The sequence below is a fragment of the Mollisia scopiformis genome, assembly GCF_001500285.1.
Source record: "Mollisia scopiformis unplaced genomic scaffold LY89scaffold_13, whole genome shotgun sequence".
In the NCBI taxonomy this organism is placed as follows: Eukaryota; Fungi; Ascomycota; class Leotiomycetes; order Helotiales; family Mollisiaceae; genus Mollisia; species Mollisia scopiformis.
In genome coordinates this window covers 932909-952658 of record NW_017263593.1, presented here as the reverse complement: position 1 = coordinate 952658, position 19750 = coordinate 932909, and the positions used below count along the sequence as shown (strand labels likewise).

Here is a 19750-nt window from a genome sequence, read left to right as displayed (position 1 = left end):
AATGGAGAGCGGTCCATCCTTTGATATCTGACTGCTCGAGAGGCACCCCTTGGGATATTAGGAATTGAAGGGCATTCACAGATCCAGCTTCGGACGCGAAGTGTATCGCAGTCCATCCTGCTATGTTCGATAAACTGACGTTTGCGCCATATTCGCACAAGGACATCATGGACGTCATGTCGTTGTTGGTAGCAGCACTCATAAGGGGACTTCTCCCTGTTTTACTCAATGTATCGGCTTTGGCTCCGGACTCGAGTAAAAAATCCGCTATCTCGTGTCGTTTATTCTGAACTGCAAACTGCAATGGCGTCCACTCGTCTTCTTCCTCCGCTTCAATGTTCGCTTTCCATAGGATCAATAGCTTCACAACCTCGAATCGATTATCTCGAACGGCAATGTGCAAAGGCGTTCTCTTATCCGAGTCTCGCGCATCTAGTTCGGCTCCTTGTTCCATCAAGATCATGACAATAGAAGTATGCCCAAAAATAGACGCGACGTGCAGTGGCGTCTGACTTTTCAAATCCCTGGCGTCTATTTCCACATTGCGATTAACCAAGAGCTGCGCAATAGTAGCATGACCCTCTTTGGCAGCTATGTGCAATGCTGTATTGCCATCACCATCTTTCCGAAGAACGTCAGCTCCAGCTTGTAGCAGTACTTCAACGACTTCTGACCAACCATGGAAGACGGCTTGAAGAAGCGGAGTTCTACCATCGCAATCAGCTGTATCTAGCACTTTGTTCCCGTTCCCCTGAAGCAAGAGGCGGGCTAATGCGGCATGGTTCTTCCTACAAGCGACGAACAAAGCTGTTTCCGAGAATTTGGAAGTCTGTTTTGTCACGTTTGCTCCTTCCTGAAGTAGCATCTTGACAATTTCAATCTGATTCCGTGAGGCAGCCCAATGTAACGCCGTATATCCCATGGATGGTACAGCGATGGACTCAGGCTCTGCGCCATAATCGAGCAGAAGTTGGGTCATATTGGCAGAACCTGCTTCGATCACTATCGCAAGGAATGAATAGACATTGGCTCCTTGCTCTGTTGGGGCCATGCAGTCGATGTCAACTCCTTCTCGAAGACGAGCTCTGACATCCGTAACATCGTCTTTGGAAATACCAGCTCTGATGGCCGCGAGTAGCTCGGTATTGAATTCAGTGGAGTTGTGGATGTCAGTATTTTTGACGTTTTTGGATTGCCCGCTCTGACCTCCACTCCCATTTGGAATGGAAGGAGATTTAGGTGACCTTGATAAATCTCCAAGGGTTGCCCCGTCTTTGGTTGGTGTAGGGGTCGACTTGGCTTCCGGCTCCGGAGATCTTGGAAGTGGTTTGTCAACTACTGGCTTGCTAATCTTGCTAGATTCCGGCACGTGGTCATTGGGACTTGCTGGGGTTGATCCTTTACTAGGAGGAAATTTCGACTGAAGAGTTTTCGTTTTGATAAAGTTTCGTCGCAATGCGGCTTTGGCAATGGAACTGATCCCGGGAATGTCCTCCGCATCGCAATTCCTATTCCAGTCAGATCTCGCTATCAAAGCTATTGCCTGCTTTTCAAAAGATTGTTGACTTACAGTTTGACACAAGTCAATAGGAAACTAGCAGAGGATCCTTGTTCACGGAAATGTTGAGTAAGCTCTTTCAGTCGCTCTTCACGTTTGCCTCGTTGCTTGGAATCCAGTACGTCGGGTTTAAGTAATTCTCCCTTCAATTTATCCAATTCCTGGTCCGCAAGAGATATGATAGTGCCGTAGCCCTCGACACCCATCTCGAGACAGGCCAAAGTTTCTCTCTTGGACTTGAAGATCATGGCCAAAAGATTTGGCTTGCTGAGCAGCGCTTGCTCTAGCTGGGAGAGGTTCCATGACGTTATCGTACACTCCACTGAGAGTAGAGCGACTGTAATATGTGCAAATTCAATCTCAGCTTTCAGTTTGTCGAGATACAAACCAATTTTGGTGCAGGTTTTGATGAGGCTAGCGACTTTGGTGGTGATGGTCGACTTCGGCTCGGCCATGGCGGCAAGCCGGCGCTTGGACTTTGACCCTCACAAGCGTTGGAATATCGCAGCAGCAGACGGTCTGAGGGTATTGTGGCTATTGTCATCGGTAATTGAGATGTAATGTGATCACCATGGGAAGAGCGTTGCATGAAGAAGATGCACAAGGCTCCAGCCAGCTCATCGAAATCGCGGATCTGAGGCTGAGACATTGCACTAATGACAAGGCTGTAAGTCTTGGCTGGCGGTTGCATGACCGATGATACTGTAAGTCGAATATTGAGATATCGTGAGTTGATGGTTGGAACACAAGTCTGACCGTAGATTCTGCCTAAATCTGGTTCATCGTCTCTATTTCCAGTACTCAAGAGTTGCCTCGAGACGAGGCACTTCTTGTCACGTGCACAATTTGCATGGCCACTCGCGGATCACAGTTGCCGAGCCTCAAACGGTCGAGACTCCTTGAATGAAGACCGGTCTGTAGAGATGTTTTTTGATTGTCATTGAATGAGTGGCGACTTAAGGTTGTTGCGATGCGAAACCCTCGAAGTCTAAGCGATTGCGAGGACATCTAAATCCGGTAGCAGCGATTCATGGCACAACCTTCCTGAACATTTCCTTATTGGACGGACCTTTTCTCCTCGTCTACATCACGAAGTCCCATTCCAAGCAATATCCTCGCATTCCTCGATCCAAGCCTCCAAAATCCCCACGATCTTCCTCACAACGATCTTACGTCCGCTCCCCTTGTACCCTCGCTTAAGGCCCCCTTTCCACCAATCAGACTCGCTTCTGCCTACGGCCGAAAGAAACGGTCTAACATCACAAAGCAAACATGACGCAGCTTTCAGGAACGTACTCTTGGTAGCCTTCCCTTGCGTGCGTGTACTTGGGCGTGGTTCGACGGACAAGTAAGCGGGGGAATTCAAGGTTGTATTGCCACAAGCGTTGCCACTATCTTATAAGACCGACCTTCACTTTTTGGGACATGTTTGCGCGGTTTCGAAAAGATATAAGGACGTGAGTTCTACGAGCAGGATTCTGTTTCTGGATATTAAAACCCCCGGTTCATCTACTTTGCACTTCAGACAACTTCACCAATCGAAATTACCTCTGATCAATCAATCATTCAAACCATCATGTGCTGCCACAAAAATCGTCGTGCAGGAGGCTGCCACAGCCGCCGCTACAACAACATCAATCCCCCTCTCGCACCAGGCCAAGAACCTGTAGTTGTCTACGACCGTCGTCCCGGTCTCATGGGCATGTTCGCTCAACACATGGCTCAGAAGCGCGAGGCCAAGCAACAACAGCAGATGGCCTATCAGCCCAGGTCGATGTCTATCGCAGACGGGAAACTCGAAGATCAGAAATTGCATGAGGAGAGGATGGCGCAGGCGTATTGGGACGAGAGGAATAAGGCCGCTACTGGAAGAGGGGTTGATCATGTGGATGTAAAACAGGCTGCAGAGAATAATAGATTCAGTAAAATAAGTGTTGGGACTGAGTTGCCGAGTTATGGGCAGGCTATGAAGCAGTGACGGATTGTTAGGGAGTCTGGTTTTGTTTTGAGTTCTGTGTTTAGAGCGTGGAAATTGGTAGGGGATTGGATTTTTGTATTCAAGTAACATAGAGTGTATTTGTATCTTCAGTGGTCGTCGTCTTTGAACTATATCTCAATGCCGAGATCCATAGCCGGCAATGGTCGTCATTCAGATACATTCTTCTATATCGCTGCATAAAATTGTCAACTTTCCTTGAGTATGTGCAAATCATAGTGTATGTTCTAGTCATATCAAAATAGACTTTATATAGAAAAATAGTTACCTCGTAAATTATATCAGTATTAACCTTTCAACCGTTTCTGCTAAGAGCTTCTGTCAAAGGACAAGGACTAAGGAAGCTAGCAACTAAGAATGGTTTCATAGCTATATTATATGCAAATACCACCTACCTACCTACCTACCTGCCCACCTCGGTACCAGATCACGTGGAAATACCTTTTCAGCACGAATCGAACCTTGGAACGCTCAGTAGCTTTCATAGAGTAGATCAATAGATAGTATCCTCCAAAGCAAATACACAATTCCTTGGAGCTTCAGGACTTCCGAGACAATCTTGAGACAGCTTAGGCACGTGTCATTAACAAACAAACAACCGGATGGTTTGAATTTGGTGATTGCTGTAGGCTCCTCTACGGGGCGGAAAAAAGTGGCTGAATTTGTAGGCGAAAACCACCCAAAAAATCGGCAACTTATTTCCGCCCCGTAGAGGGCTCCTCGGGCGAAGCTTGATGTAGGCACGCTGAATTCATGGGATATAGTAATGCTATCAGTACACTTGTACCAAGTAGAGGGGTAGACTTATTAGATGGCGGAAGAAGAAAATGTGTAATAAGCAAGCGTCTCCCAAAAGATCACGCCTTTTTCGTGCTCTTTTATCGCAAATAAATTCCCAACATATAGTGCATGACAAAGATCTTTTCATTGCCATTACGCATTTATATAACTCGCTTTCCACACCATTAAATACGAAATAAGTAGATGGTATATATGTCCAAAAGTAGTGGCGGTGGTGTGTGGTATCAATCTCCAGGCCACCATCAACCCAATCCCAATGCACCGACGACGAGAGAAAAAATTTATGTATCGTATCCCCATCTTTCTATATACCCAGAAATGAGGATCTTAATCGGCCTTCAACTCATTGCTATTGCTAGGAGAGTGTTTCTCAACCATAGCGTGAGGATCGTGGCCTAATGTAACACCGCCCATTCCCAACTCGCCGGGTCCGGTCTCTGATCGCTTGACGTAGTGACCTGCGAGCAAGTGCTCGTGGGCTTCGCAGGGTCCGAGAACGTATGCTGCTTCGCCGTGGATCATGTCGTCGCCGGCCTCCATCTGTTCCTCGGACATGCGGAGAGGGATGCGGAGCACGTACTTAATGAAACACATGATGAGGGAGGTCCAGACGATGTTCCATGCGATGACGAACAAGGCGCCGTAGATCTGGATGTAGACTTGCTTGCCGTTGCCCTCGATGGCTCCGCCCAAGTTGGAGATACCGAATGCAGCGCAACCGTCGATGGTCGCGAAGAGACCGACGCAGAAACCTCCAACGAAACCAGCTACGCAATGGGTGTGGAAGATACCTAGGACATCATCGATCTTCTGGAAATATGCGACCTTCTTGCCCATGATGTTCATTGAGAGCCATGGGATGGTACCAGAAGCGAATCCAATAGCGACGGCTCCCCATCCAGCGACAACACCGGCAGCGGGGGTGATGGCAACAAGACCGGTGATCATACCTTGGACGGCACCGAGAACGGAAGGCTTCTTGAAATAGATCATGTCGCAGATGGTCCAGCAAAGAAGAGACATGGCAGTTGCCACGTTGGTGTTGAGAACGGCGACACCAGCATCTGCGCTAGCAGTGTAAGGATCTCCTCCATTGAAACCGTTCCAGCCGATCCAGAGAATACCAGCACCAATCAGAACACAGAGAATGTTGTTGGGACGGGCCTCTGCTCGGTCGGATGCGAGACGGGGACCAATCCAATGTGCGCCGACAAAGCCTGCTGTGCCGGAGGAAAGATGAATGACATATCCACCGGAATAATCGATAACCCCGCGTTGGAAGAGGAATCCACCTCCCCAGAGACTGTAGGCTCCGATGGAGTAGGAGAAAGTGATCCAGAGAGGAACGAAGATCATCCATGCGGTGAAGTTCATCCTTCCTAGGAAAGAGCCAGCCATAATGACGATTGTGATTGCTGCGAAGACAAACTGGAAGTATACCATGGTGGAGAGCGGGAAAGCTTGGCAGAGACCACCATCCGCAGCGGTAGAAGGAAGACAGGATTGTTGCAGTTCCATATCAATGGTCATGACTGGACCTGGTCGACCAGCGAATGGCAACATGTATTCACCGAAACCCACTTTGTAGGCCCAGAGAACCCAAACGATGAGTGTGGCAGCAAATCCATAGAAGGCCATGAATGCGCTGTTGATAGCCCACTTGCTTCGCATAATACCCGCATAGCTATGGAAGTTGTCAGAAAGTGAGGCATTTGGATTGGATGGGAGAAACTTACAGGACGACCAGACCAGGCACACTCTGGAGACCGACCAGAGAGGCAGCTGTCAACTGCCAGGCGTTGTCACCATGGTTAATCCATGTGAGTTCTTCCGTCGCGTTGTAAACCATCTTGGCGGATGTGGAGAGAAAAGTCGGGTCTTGAAAGGAAGGTTGCTACTCAATTCCCCGTGGAAAGAGTGCTGGAGTCGGACAAGCCCTTGGGAAGAGACACAGAAGCTGCTGTGTCTGTGAGAGCAGATGCAAGCAGGATGACCAGGCTACGAAAAAAATCGATCTGGATGAGCAGGAACTCCGAGCTTATAAGAGCTGCAGTGGTCTTATCGCTATCTGGGCCCTATGGGTCGATTGGTAGCGAGGGCATCCTTGAATAATGAGTGAATATAAACATGGGCCGTGGTTTGGTAGCAAGTAGGTGCGGGATTGAGACTGACTGGGACTGAGACCAGGATGCAGTCTTTCATCCGCGGTCTAACAAGGGAAGCTAAATGGGCTATGCAAGGGGATCGAGACCCGGGTGCCACAATTAGCTGGGTCTCTGCCCGGAATCGGCACTAGAAAAGAACTCAGTTCCTCCCCACGCCCGTCGACGCTCCCATCTCGTGTTCGAGGAAGGATTATGAGAGAAGGATGCATGGCCTCCGACCGTGTTGGTGGGATTTGCCATTTGGCATACAGTAGCATGGCATGGCATGGCATGTACCATTCGCTCACGGGTCCCGAGTGCCAATGACCGGCCACACACGTAGTGCATTCCCATAGACGCTGTGAAACATTCTTTTATGCGGTTTCGTTTCCGGATTAGATCTGACATGTTCATATTAGTGACCCTCTCCGTCGTGTCTACGCCGCAAGGCTCTTCTTTCTTCCGGATGACGTTGGTTCCTCCTGCTGGGGAGGGTCCTTTTTGCGGGAGGCGGGGCATGTGCCGCTCATTCATGCGCAATTGCTGCTTCTGTTATGCTAGAGAAGCTTCTCCCGACCTCAACGGCGAGCCCTCAGCCCGCCGTTGATCTGCCTTCATTTCTTCTTCAAGGAACCAGAGGAGCAGACGATCAGCCTCTGGGCGCCTGTGGCCTCAATTCCTTCCTCAATCGACACCTGCTGCCGAGTGTCACGACCGCCATCAATTTCGGGCCAGCAGAGCGCAGCACGAGGAGGACGAATCACACAGGGTATGCCGCCACAACCGCAGAGGGCAAGTCCCACATTGGTACATTGGTCTGAACCCCAGCAATGCTGTCGACATCCTTATCTGCACGTCTCCTGTGGTTTCCTGGTCGAGTCTTGCGGTTGACGGAGCAGAATTATGTCGAAGTGGTGTTCGCAGCAGGAGATGAGGTTGGAGTGGTCCAATGGCGAGCATTTTCCTTATCGGTGGCGTTTCTAGGGCGTTGCGACCGGGTCCAGGGTGTCTGTCCAGTTGACAAGCTTTGTGGGGGAATAGCCTGATGCAAGTCAAGCTCATTAGTGAACTTGGCGAGCGGCGCGCATGGGCAGTGCATAGCGCGTACCAGGTAAGACGTTCCTTATCTTGGGCGTTTTTAGAGCTTCTGTCTTCTCCGATGCGCTGCCTGTGGTGGCCCGCAGCAGAAACAGCGGTACATGCACATGTAGATGGGGGTTCGCGGTTCGCGGTTCGCGGTTCGTGGTTCGTCAGCCTGCGAAGCTCTTGTCATACTCTGGACTAAAGTTGTTCCTGAATGCGATTGAGGATCCAGGTCGAGACTCGATGTCTCAGAAATATTCTGCGCTTGCACCTGGGAACAGCTCATTTCATCTCATCCCATCTCAGCTCATTCAAATACTCAGAAAATGCTAATGGGAATTGTCCGGTGAACCTAGTTCCCAGTCTTCCGGTACCGCTAGGTCGTTCTCTGTCTACCTAGGTAGTATTGCGAATGTTAAACTTCTCGCCGGATTATACTCCATAGACATCGATTGCGCGTCCTGTCCTGAACCTACGTACTGAGCCATAGCGGTGACGATTCGGCTTGGTATATGGTGTATTTTCATGTACAGTAGTGGCGTACTGCGACACTGGTGAAGAAGTATAGCTGGATTGGCGTGGAAGTCGCAACCTGGGGCGCTGCGAGGTCTGCAGGCCACATGGGCAACGGCAGTTTCGAAAACATCCTCAAAAGTGGATACTGAACATCAGGGGCATCGATTGGAATAGGGGAAGAAAAGCAATTTGAAGATTTAAGACGGCGCGACATTGTTAGAGATGACGCGAAAGAGGAGGAAGTCGAGACCGGATTGAACCGAATTTCAGCCATGCCTCGTCACGTGCTTGTCCCACTACGCTAAAAGATCTTCCTTCTTTCTCTTTTGTGGCCTGTTGCTTCTTCTAGACTTCTTCCATGCATGAGAGACTGTCTTAGGCTCGATCTCAGCTTCCAAGGATGAAGCATGATGCCTAGACGCCTCCTTAGATTCCCAGGTCATCCATAGATGAGCACCTAATTTCAAATCCTTTTTCGTTGAATCTCTGACTACGATCTGGGAAGATTGTTTTGATACATCCGCAGCTGAATAAAAGTGCCTATCTCTACTTCTTCAAGTCATGTTTAATTTCTCCCTCTTGGTTGTTGTTGATCATTTTCAGCATAACTTCGTCCTCAATGGTAATCATTCCCAGATGGTTTCTATAGTGGCATCTCAAGTGAGCATTCAATTTAAGAATTGCTGTGACCAGCATCATGTCTGCACTCATCGAATCCCTTTGGATCATCGAGACAGAAAATTTAGTTTCGCCTCAAACTCGACTTGAGTATTTCAGCGGCTCTCGCACCGCTGTGCCGATCAGTAGCCTTGCATTCAGCTGAGCCACTTCAACAACAGTACCTGCTATGTATGAACAGCGCTCAGCCTTACTGTCCACCTCATAGTAAGGTGCTGATGTCAGCGCAAGCCTCGCATTCGGCCTTACATATCGAGACAGAAAAGAAATCCGCGTGAATTGTCCGTTTGCTGCAAGTACAGCTACAAACTATTTCAATAGTTGCATTCGTCTCTCCAATACTTTTCACGTTTTCGAATTGAAATCCACGTTTTATCGGATACTTGCGTGAGCTGAGAGCTGCTGTGGAGCCTCGCCAATGTTTGCGATGACTTTATTCGGGCTTCAGCTCCGTTCGCGAGATGGTATCGTTTGGAAACTGGCCAATCATATGCCGCACAGCCATTGTTTGTACACATCTTTCCGTGAGAATAGTTTCGGAAGGATTGTTGATTGTGGGCTCTCACTTATCATAGAAAACTATGCTCACTGAGTAGATATAAGATGTCTCTGTCCACTGATGGATGATATTCAGACCAAAGTCAAAGACCATTTTGCAAGTCACGAGATTCAGCATTCGTTCTGTCACATATCAGGCAATATTCTCTCCATCCACGGAGTCACTAAGACCACAAGCCAGAGTGGATGAGTCAAGCGCATCGACAGGAAGTCGGCCTTCATCGATGGAATCCTCGGACCCTCTCAAGTAAGCATCGGCCAAGACGTCAGCACTGCATTTCTGACATGTGTAGAGCGAGTCCCACCCATAAAACGTCTCGAACCAGTGTCCGCTCTTTTATGAAAGGCATATCGAGACCAATGAACAGGCATGCAGACAAGCTGTTGGTTTTGGACTGCATTGTTGGTCATTCGGATAGTTTGTTGGTCTTTGAAGGACATCTAGGTGCTGGTAACAGTGAAGGTAGTATTATGGCAACGTAGTCTTTCGGAAACAGAGTTGAGATTCGATGTAAACTTGGAGTTTTTTTGGATTATTTGCATAAGGGTTTTGATTGATTCATTTAATACGAGACGGAGGCAATGTCACACGAATTAAGCAGTTTTTAACTATGGATCTTGGGTTACGGATATTGATGTGCCAGTACACGCAGTAATGTTCGGATATCAGTGGATGTTGTGAGTTCATAGTCCATCCAGCTTTGAGTCAAAAGTCTTTAGTTTGTGATTCATATGTTTGGAGGAATCTCTTTCTTATGACACACATCTGGCAATCCACGTTAGAATTCAATGAGATGTGACTTGGACAGCTGTTTGGATATCTTTACAGAAAACTTCAAAAACTCGACAAGCTTCTGGCCACATGCACTCATTCAAGGAATTTCCTTTACACTATGGATACCAAGAAAGAAAGCGACAATGACTTGATCAAAGACATAATACCCAAACCAACACCCATCGATCTCCGCTTCAAACTGGCTTTCGCCCTCCTCTGCATCGTCAATTTAGTTTGTGCTCTTGACGCCACAATCCTCGCAGTGGCCTTGCCCGTAAGTATCTTGTCGCTTCACTCAATTCACCCCTTTCCATCCAATCACTCACTCACTCACACTAACCTCCCCAGACAATAGCAACCGCTCTCCATGGCACCGCCATCCAAGCCTTCTGGACCGGAACATCCTTCCTCTTAACTAGCACCATCTTCGTCCCCATTTTCACCTCCCTCTCACACCTCATATCCCGCGTTCCCATCCTCATCACCGCCATCCTATTCTTTACCCTCGGTTCGCTCCTCTGCTCCCTGGCTTCCAATTTCACCATCCTCCTACTCGGCCGCTCTATCCAAGGCATCGGCGGTGGTGGAATCTCAGCTTTGACTAACATCATTATCTCTGATGTAGTCTCTTTGCGGGATAGGGGTAAATGGTTTTCAGGTATATCTTTGATGTGGTGTCTGGGCGCCGTTATTGGTCCTGTCCTAGGAGGATTGTTCGCTGAGCGGAACTGGAGATTGATTTTCTATATCAATTTCCCGTTTTGCGGCATTGGGCTAGTCGGTTTACCATTAGCACTACGATTGAGGAAGAGAGAAGGACGAGTACTGAAGCGGCTGAAAGAGCAGTTCGATTGGATCGGCAGCATCTTATTCATCGGTAGCTTAACCGCAATCCTAATTCCTCTCTCTTGGGGTACGTCTCCCTCCCTCCCACCTCAAGCCCCCACTAACAATCCCAAATAGGCGGAGTGATGTATCCCTGGACCGATTACCACACCCTCCTCCCCCTCCTCCTCGGCGCTATGGGCCTCCTCTCCTTCCTCGAATACACCCACATCTACACCACCCACCCCCTAATCCGCGCCTCCATTTTCTCAACCACCACCGCAACAGTAAACTTCCTCTGCACCAGCCTCCACGGCGCCATCCTCTGGTCCCTCCTCTACTACATGCCGCTCTACTACCAAACAGCCAAAAACGCATCCCCGATCACATCTGCAATCATCCTATTCCCCTTCACCCTAACAATGGGGCCAGCTAGCGTGGTCGACAGTGTAATAATAGGCCTCACAGGCCGCTATCGCCCATCCCTGGTACCTCTCTCCCTCCCTTCCCCCTTCATAACTCAACTAACAACAACAACCCAGTGGCTAGGCTGGACCCTAACCCTCCTCGGCACCCTCCTCCTGCTCTCCCTCTCCCCTAACACCCCCCTCGCAACCCTAATAGCCCTCCAACTGCCCCCCGGCCTCGGCTTCGGCATCCTCTACCCCGCCATGTCCTTCGCAGTCCAAGCCCCCGCCTCAGACACCGACCTCCCCTTCGCCGCAGCAATGTTCACATTCTTCCGCACCCTCGGCCAATCTCTCGGGGTCGCTGTCTCGGGCAATATCTTCCAGTCCTCGTTTCACCACTATACGCAGCACTCGGTTATTTTGGCACCGCTGCAGATACCGGGGGACGCGAGTTCGTTGGTAGCGTATGTGAAGGGGCTGCAGGAGGGAGAGGTGAAGAGCGAGTTGGTGAAGGCGTATTGTGCTGGCATAAGGGGTGTGTTGGTTTTGGCGTGTGCGGCGGCGGGGGTTGCCATGGTGGTTAGTTTGGTGGGGACGAGGGCGTTGAGTTTGGAGAGGGAGGTGAGGACGGAGCAGGGGTGGAAGGGGAGGGATGAGCAAGAGGGAGGAGTGGCGTAGAGAGCTTGTAGGTTATTATCGTAGAGTGTTTTGTGGTGTCGAAAATGATTTTAAGTCCTACCTCGCGAGAGCATATGGGTTGAATGCCAGTTCTTTGAAAGTCCAAAGCCCAAATCTTCTTAATACGTGAGATCTTAATGTCGCCACTTCTTGTACCTAGGGTAGACATAACTGAATTATAGCCAATCCACAAGTTGGATTCGGTTTAGGTGCCCTACGGGAGCAACGGCTCGGTAAATAACGAACTAGTACGCTAAATAGCGAGTAATCCCAATTAAATGTCGTTAATTAATGTCTAGAAACACTGCAAAAAAACTAGAACACTTCACTACTATCGATATCTATAAATATATACTCATTAATTTGAAAATTTCCTTGTTTTCATTGCTCTTGCTGTTTTTATTGCTGTCACTGCTCTCACTACTCTCACTGCTGTCATAATCTCAAAGTATATCCTCATTTTGAGTAGTAGTGAGTGATGCTCTTGCAATTTCGCTACGGTATTGTACTGCTACTGTACTGCAATTCATGCCAGCTGACTACTCAAGCTCTTAAATTTCTAGAAGTGAAAGAGTAAGAATTGTGAAGGCATCGACGGCAGCGCAAGTCTTGCAGCGGAGACTTCAAGAGCTCGGACAGTGTGTCTGCTAACGCGTCTCTTGTTAGTTGAATTGAGGTTGTTTACATGCCTTGTGCACTCTTGGCGCGGTTCTCCTTTATTTCCTACTTCACTTTTGTTACGTGGCTTTTTACTTCAGTAGTTTTTTATTTTTACTATTTTTGTGTTTTGTATTAGTATTATTAGTTGTCTTGTATTGTTAATTGCATTGCATCATTGCTTACATTGTATTATTATAATGAATTGTATTGCTTACTGTTAACTACACATTTCTAGATCTTAAAATTGGATTCTCTGTTGGCACCGGACTATTTCTTGGCATTGAACCCTTGAGTTCTCTGTAGGTACGTATATTAACTCTTTTTGATACCTTATCTAACACAATTTCAAGGCCAGATTACAGGGAGTACAAACAAACGATTCATGTAAAGAAGACAGAAAAATGGGTGGATATGCTAGAGTGCTAATAGTTAGGAATAGTAGCATACTTGAGGATAGGAAGGCAAGTGAGTGAAATCTGGGCAGAGTAGCATATTTAGGAAGTGAAAAAAGGGGGACACTAGAGTAGCTAGACTTTATATTCAACTACATATTGTCGCTTAAATAAGTAAGTAATTTTTATATAGCATTAACGACTTCGATTCGTTAGTAGTTTCACTTAAAATTAATGAATAGTACTCATTATTTATCGACAAAAACAATGACTTATACTCATTAAATATAGATCAAGGTAACGAGTGTTTTACGAACCTTAAGTCGTTGTATAACGAGTCGTTGCTCCCGTAGGGGTGCCGTCCATCCCCTCCTAGCTCGCATCACGCCACTCACTCGAAGCAAACTTGACAACCCAATACGATTACCATACGACTTTATCCACGTCCGTTCTCTCTTTACACCGACCTCTGTGATTTACAGAGAACTGTACCACTTTATATTCTCATCGACTCACCCCCAAAGTTTTCCCACGTGTCCTTATCAACAAGCCTCAAATGCGGACTCCAATTGACATTCATATGACTACGATCAGGGAACTGATCATGACGAGAACTCAACCCCGATCTGCGTAGACCACCATCACAGTACACCTCCTCCACCCGTCTATCGGCTCGGATCTTGTTCAGCAGATATTCATCGATATCCTTCCCCAGATAAACAATCTTATCAGGACATGATACACGCAGAGCCATCATATCGACGATACGAGGAAAGATATCTACTTTGAATCTTTCAGCGTGTTCCTCAAGCGAATAATTAGCCTCGAGGTAGACCAGATAATAGCTATTAAACGAGCTCGGTCTTGGAGGCAAAAGAGGACAATTCCTCAGCGGTGCGTAACGTCCGAGGATCTTTACCCTACGGTCGCATTCGACGCTCTCCACACCGGGATCTGATCGGATGGCGTGAAGAAGAAGTGGCGAATAGAGGTGTTTGCCGAAATACGCGGTTGAATCTGGGAAAGAGAGGTTGTGGTGAATGTAACGCTGGATATCTTCGTTGGTAGATTCGAAGATGACGGCGGCGTGTTGTTCGATGGTATAGCCTGGTTTGAACATGATGGTGAAGACGCCTGGAATGACGTCTCGGTCTGGTGCTGGGCAATGTAGACGAAAAGGGGTATGTGTTTGACTCGCAACTTCAGTACTCGTTGTAGTGAATTGTTCTCCTAGAGCGGGCTTGGCCATGATCAAAGCCGCAAGCAAGGCGCAGAGCGCACTGAAAATAGCTGCTCTACTTATTTTTGGAAGGTATATCAGATGGATCGATTGAGGTTGCGACTTGTTATTGATAGCCTTCTGCCTAGAATTTTGTTGCATGTTCAAGTACGAACGATGATGCCGATGTTGGTTGTTGGAGCTTCGAGTGCTCCTTGAGTTAGTGATGTTGGTAAAATGTGAAGGAAGTTGGCATTAAGACAACATGCCAACATGAGGTCTGCTGAAGAGTTGCAAGGGTCGGGAAACGCTCACCGTATTATTCTGCCACCAACCAGATGTTCTGCTTTGTATAACCAACATACTCGTATTATTATTTAACAATCTTCGTTGCCATTTTCATTGCATTATTCACTCTTGAAGTCCATGGATCGTGTTTGAATTATGCCAAAATACATCTCTATTCTTGTGAAACGCCGAAAACGGCTCAATGTTCTTTGTAAAGAGCCGGAGTTTACCAAAACTACCATGGAATATCGGCTAAAAAGCCGTGCCCGCTGACTTCTTCGCATCTAATTGACCCGTTGGTAGCGTATCTGTCTGCAAACGTCTTCAGGTTCTTTAGTAACTAGACGGATTGTAGATCTGCTATGGTTGATAATATCAGTAAAGTGTCAATGTCAATTAGTAAATTTTTGTTTATGATTTGCAACTTGGTGGAACCCTCGCCGCCCAGATAAACATCATCCCGCAGGTTCTCTTCTTTGGCTAGACAAAGAATAAAGGTAAGACCGTATCGGTTAAGAGCTACTGAATGCACAATCGATATATCTTTCTAGTATTCAGACCTTTTAACGAAGCTACCAAAACTTTGGTGTCGCTAAGCGAAGCCCCTTTTGACTCATGCGCTTATCGCGGGGCCGCTCGAGTGTAGCAAGTTCTCCAATTCCTGCGATTCCTTGAACAGTTTGTACTAAGTCTGAAGTTCGAAAAGAAAATACAAAGCTGGTGTTCTGTTGTGGATTTGATTACTGCGAGTGGATATATACTGTCGTGGTGGTTGAGAATTGTGTCGGGTAGTAGTCTTGAGTATACTAAGGCGCTTTGTTATCGGTGATAACAGCCACCAAAATGAAGAGTTATAAGAATAGGAGATTCGCAATGTTTATTTAATACATATGTTTTGTAGCTTGTGTTCCATTTTTGAAGAAAGCTCATTATGACGCAATTTTCCAGAACGCAAATTCAAGATATTGTGAATTTATGATCGTGTAACTAGTGTGGCTATTTTTTGTTCACTAAGTTTTAGTGCTTAGTTTACTAACTTTACTTACGCTCTAGTTAGTCCAAAATCAAATCTGGACCTCATTAAAAACCCGCCATTTTCTGCTGAAAGTTGCCTTCCTCCAAATATTCCCAAGAATTGAAGTTCGAAAAATAATTTCCCCGATTTCACACACCGACCTTCTCAAACTCACCCACAACACCTGCAACAGCACAATCGAAATGGACGAGCTTCCACAGTACTATTGGGACGAAGATGACAGAATTGCAAGTGCCAAGGTCCTTCAAGTTCCACACATAAAAAGCCCCTCAAACATAATAATCGAGTATGCCTCCGACACAGAAGACTGCCGCCAGATGATAACCATTTTCGAGCGTTTGATCGGCTCTGCAAATCCATCACACTCTCCCGAGGAGGCTGCACATGCTGTCACCTGTGTGTATTCTGACGAATTGAAGAGCTACTTCAAACGCGCAACTAAAGAGAGCTCTGTTGTGCGGTTCAAAGATGGATTCCTCTGGGGATTTTACCACTTGATCTTTGACTACTCGAAGCAAGTCGACGGCATGGCTCAGACGAAATTGGTACAGTTCGTCGACGCCTTCCGCAAGATGCCCCGTACAGCGAAGACGGAGAGCAATGTTGAATGGTGCGACCTTGGAAAAATCGGCTGGGCTGCGCGTGACACTGTGGATCGTAAGTAACCCCTCCTGGTTCCGAGATATGGTCAAGCTAAGGACGGTCAGGATTTCCCGTTGGTGGCGGAGAGGTCGACAAAAGGACACAACAGATCCAGGAGTTACGGTTTCATGCATTCATCGCGCGACTAGCGACAGAATCTACGTTAGACTTTTCTTCCTTAGCATATTTCTATTTTAGGGATGCTTTGGAAAATGTCCCAGATCCTCGATCAAAAGCATATCATACGCAAGGCCCCCTGCTGGAAGAGACACTCCTAATTCCTGCCTAATGGATCAAGATTTCCGGCACAACTATTTTCTCGAATTCCCAGAAACGAGTAGGATCTCTTGCCAAGAAGTCAGATGATTTCTCCCAAGAGCGGTGGAAGCTCTGGAAGGAAAGATTCCAAGAAATTTCGGATTTCGATCAGGTGGGACAGGAGACAAGGTTACTCTCTTTACAGACAGCAGAATTGAAGGAGCAAATCGAAAGCGCGCATAGGATGTAAAATGTACTCGTCTTGTACAGCGTATACTGATTCCGCCTGTCCACCACCATACAAAGTACGCCATTCCATGCGGACATTCTTGCTCCTTAATAACCCAAAACCCAAATCCTGGGGTTTCCGTATTGGATGCTGGGATCGCTCTTATCATACGACGATGGGAGCCAGTTTTTTCTCTCGAGGTAAAGCTTAACACGAGCTCTTCCCCAAAACTAAAATTCACCTCGGCACCTCGCTCTCAACCTGCGCAGATCTCTCAAGCGTCACAATACATTGCCCATTCTTATCTCCTTCCACTATCCGCGAGTCAGGAAATATATCTCTCGTAATCTTCGCTTCCCAGGTCCGGCCACTTTCAGTGACTGGACCAACAACCTCTTTGAGGTGGAGTCTTTTGCTTTCTCGCACGGAATCTTCATTTACATCGAAATACCGCTTGTTGACTCGCTTTACTTGTTTCTTGATGTCACACGGATCGTCCAGTGCAAATTTTTGAGGCCAATCAATGCTCTTTTCGTCGAATAGTAAACCAGGAGGTGACTCTGGATAGTCGCGAGATTTGGGATATAATCCGTTACAGCGATAATCTCCGTTCGCTGCCCAGTCTGGAGGTGGACGCTTGCCATCGAGGATCGGAATTGAGAGCTTGATTGTGGGAGAGGGTTTTGGACAATCTTCCACGCCGGTAGCTGGATGAGCCTCGACGGACTTTGAGGTAGCGATGAGTTCCGTTTCAAATTCGAGTTCGCTAGGAGAGTGGCTACGTAGTCCATTGCTTGTAGGAGTCGTATCGATTGGTAGGATTTGAGTAGAGTCAATCTCAGGTATTCCAAAGATCACACAACCTCTGTGCTCAAGGTGTCCTGGAGGCTTGATAGGTCCAATGTCCGTCACAAAAGTGGGCACTACTTGTTGAAAGCGGACACAATCACAAACTCCACCCGTTTTCGTCTTACCCTCGCAATTCTCAAATAGCATAGACGGCTTATGCCACTGTAGCTTTGAGGGAGTAAGATGCGCATACGAGGAAGAACCAGCTTCCTCGCATAGCCTTTTCAAGAGGGGGACTGTAGACGCCATGTAATCTTCGTATTTCGGCAGAGTTTTCAACTGGTAACACAGTCCAGACGAAGGGTACATGGGCTGAATAAGGTCACCGAAACCACTGGCAAGTAGGACAACGGCATTGACATCGTGAACCAAATTTTGCCATCCACCAGTAGTTTTCTCCAGGTCCACCTCTTTTCGCTGTATTGGCGATTTCCGATCGACCAGAGCCATGAATTCCCAACCTTGGAGTTTCTGTTGGGTCAGGATTTGTGTTGAAGTTTCTGGTCTAATGTCCCCGGCATTTTGAATCTCTGATAGGCCTTCCAAGAGCGCCCATACGTCGCACACCAAATCATTGATGTAATAGTCATTCGCTCGGTTCACATCATCCTGGACAAGCCTCACCGACGCCATATCCATAATGGCTCTTTCTGCGGCTTGATCTTCGTCTTTATAAGGGTCAACACCAGTGAGACGCACTGGCTTGCCGTCGACACGAAATGGTCGTTTTGCATGTCGAGTGTGGATAATATGAAGTATCACATCCGACGCCCTAACGAACCATCCTCTCTTGTCTGCGACATCGTAGAGCAATACTGGCATCATCTCAGCCCATTCTATGATTTGTTGCAAAGGACCTGCTCGAGATAGGAATAATTTGCTATCTTTGGCTCCGATGGACATGTTTTGGCTACTACATATGAGCTTCGAAAAGCCGAGTCCGCCTGAGCTGTTCGCCACGCTCGCGCTTGGCATTGCTGAGGAATAGGTTGTGGAAGCATAATTGTGATTGGACGTCCCCAAAAACGTTTTCGAAGTCTTCCACCACCCCAGAAATGTACGACTGCTTTGCAGAGAAGCGTGATCCACTTTGTCAAGTAGAACCCTGTTGGGACATTGCGCCTTGACTTCTGAATATGATAGGCGAGTTTTCGCGCTATGGTGGATAAGATGCCATTGAATGGAAGCTGCATGTCGTTTTGTCGGAACGAACATGGAAGAGAGCCCTTTTAAGAGCAAGCCTCCCTCGAATTCCACGGCATAGCGTGCACCCCCGAGAGCCGCCATCATCCCAATTGGAATTTCGAGACCCGCCTCGTCGTTTTCGCGTGGCGCCGTTGGAAAACCTCGAGCGATAACAGGATTGACGAAGAGTGGGTACCAACAACTTACTTCGCCTTCAGGTAAAGTCTCTGTCGTAAACTCCATGAGCAGCGCGTTCCGATTACCCATGTGGTTGGGATTTAATTTCAGTTTCGAGTATTGGACTTGATCAGAGCTCGATGTACGAAACGCAGAGCCCATCCACGCAATCACCTGGGAAATTTCCACTATGGTCTTTACTGAACCTCGTAGTTCTATTCTGATGTAAGGTTTGCAAAGATCGATCGATATCCAAAAGGGATGATAATTCGCTGTGTAATGTTAGAGAAAGTTGAAGGTAGATTGTATTATGAGAAGTCGAGAATGAGGTGACTTGTCGGTCGAGTTTACAGACAAGAACAATCGCTGGGAATCAAGACAAAGAAACCCACTTACTAAATGAATGCTCGTGTGGAGAGTCTAACGCTGTCTGTACAGCAGCAACAAACTTAGGTCCATTGTCCGGCCAATTCTTCTGGACATATTCGGCGCAGGTGGAAGCCTGCGCATGGGCCGCTGTCCCGCTCAAAGTAATGACTGTATCGATAGATACGGGTTTCTCTTCATACTGGTCTTGTATGAATCCTTGAAGATCCCAGTCGATAGAAAGGGACACGCTGTAAACGCGAATTTCGCCACAAATTCCAGGACGTGAGGAGAATAGGCTTTGACAGGCCCAGTCTTCAACAAGCTGACACGGAGTTTTCTCGACAATTGGATTGCTGAACGTTGTCGCAGTAGCAAATTTGGATGAAGGAGGCCTCTCGGTAGATTTGCTTCTTCCGATCCCCTT

General features: G+C 47.5%; 9 protein-coding genes across 9 annotated transcripts; 5 read left to right on the top strand and 4 right to left on the bottom strand.

The window, feature by feature from the left end:
• Positions 1 to 352: 352 nt before the first annotated feature.
• On the bottom strand, positions 353 to 601 carry LY89DRAFT_559592 (ankyrin repeat protein; the record flags this gene model as incomplete). The annotated part of the gene is made up of 1 exon (XM_018208439.1): positions 353 to 601. A coding segment is annotated over one exon (249 nt), but the record flags the coding sequence as incomplete, so codon positions are not given.
• A 2252-nt stretch (positions 602 to 2853) lies between these two features.
• Positions 2854 to 3818, top strand: LY89DRAFT_685432 (uncharacterized protein). Its single transcript, XM_018215082.1, has one exon. It carries the CDS (start codon positions 3135 to 3137, stop codon positions 3534 to 3536), a length of 402 nt encoding a protein of 133 aa, XP_018070829.1. The 5' UTR covers positions 2854 to 3134; the 3' UTR covers positions 3537 to 3818.
• A 790-nt stretch (positions 3819 to 4608) lies between these two features.
• On the bottom strand, positions 4609 to 6411 carry LY89DRAFT_84230 (ammonium transporter). The gene is made up of 2 exons (XM_018223450.1): positions 6092 to 6411; positions 4609 to 6039 (listed from the first exon to the last, which is right to left on the bottom strand). The coding sequence occupies exons 1-2, from the start codon at positions 6202 to 6204 to the stop codon at positions 4683 to 4685; spliced, it is 1470 nt and encodes a 489-aa protein (XP_018070828.1). The 5' UTR covers positions 6205 to 6411; the 3' UTR covers positions 4609 to 4682.
• Positions 6067 to 6543, top strand: LY89DRAFT_84242 (uncharacterized protein). Its single transcript, XM_018223451.1, has one exon. It carries the CDS (start codon positions 6213 to 6215, stop codon positions 6465 to 6467), a length of 255 nt encoding a protein of 84 aa, XP_018070827.1. The 5' UTR covers positions 6067 to 6212; the 3' UTR covers positions 6468 to 6543.
• A 2545-nt stretch (positions 6544 to 9088) lies between these two features.
• LY89DRAFT_84202 (uncharacterized protein) lies at positions 9089 to 9929 on the top strand. The gene is made up of 3 exons (XM_018223449.1): positions 9089 to 9282; positions 9373 to 9581; positions 9628 to 9929. Exons 2-3 carry the CDS (start codon positions 9400 to 9402, stop codon positions 9815 to 9817), a joined length of 372 nt encoding a protein of 123 aa, XP_018070826.1. The 5' UTR covers positions 9089 to 9282; positions 9373 to 9399; the 3' UTR covers positions 9818 to 9929.
• A 298-nt stretch (positions 9930 to 10227) lies between these two features.
• LY89DRAFT_782722 (MFS general substrate transporter) lies at positions 10228 to 12022 on the top strand (the record flags this gene model as incomplete). Its single annotated transcript, XM_018222614.1, has 4 exons — positions 10228 to 10383; positions 10458 to 11022; positions 11073 to 11422; positions 11477 to 12022. The coding sequence occupies 4 exons, from the start codon at positions 10228 to 10230 to the stop codon at positions 12020 to 12022; spliced, it is 1617 nt and encodes a 538-aa protein (XP_018070825.1).
• A 1362-nt stretch (positions 12023 to 13384) lies between these two features.
• Positions 13385 to 14526, bottom strand: LY89DRAFT_685428 (uncharacterized protein). Its single transcript, XM_018215081.1, has one exon. The coding sequence runs from the start codon at positions 14453 to 14455 to the stop codon at positions 13571 to 13573; it is 885 nt and encodes a 294-aa protein (XP_018070824.1). The 5' UTR covers positions 14456 to 14526; the 3' UTR covers positions 13385 to 13570.
• A 1273-nt stretch (positions 14527 to 15799) lies between these two features.
• Positions 15800 to 16548, top strand: LY89DRAFT_734568 (uncharacterized protein; the record flags this gene model as incomplete). The annotated part of the gene is made up of 2 exons (XM_018219922.1): positions 15800 to 16274; positions 16325 to 16548. 2 exons carry the CDS (start codon positions 15800 to 15802, stop codon positions 16546 to 16548), a joined length of 699 nt encoding a protein of 232 aa, XP_018070823.1.
• Positions 16484 to 19023, bottom strand: LY89DRAFT_647061 (uncharacterized protein; the record flags this gene model as incomplete). The annotated part of the gene is made up of 1 exon (XM_018211941.1): positions 16484 to 19023. One exon carries the CDS (start codon positions 19021 to 19023, stop codon positions 16984 to 16986), a length of 2040 nt encoding a protein of 679 aa, XP_018070822.1. The 3' UTR covers positions 16484 to 16983.
• Between the last annotated feature and the right edge of the window lie 727 nt (positions 19024 to 19750).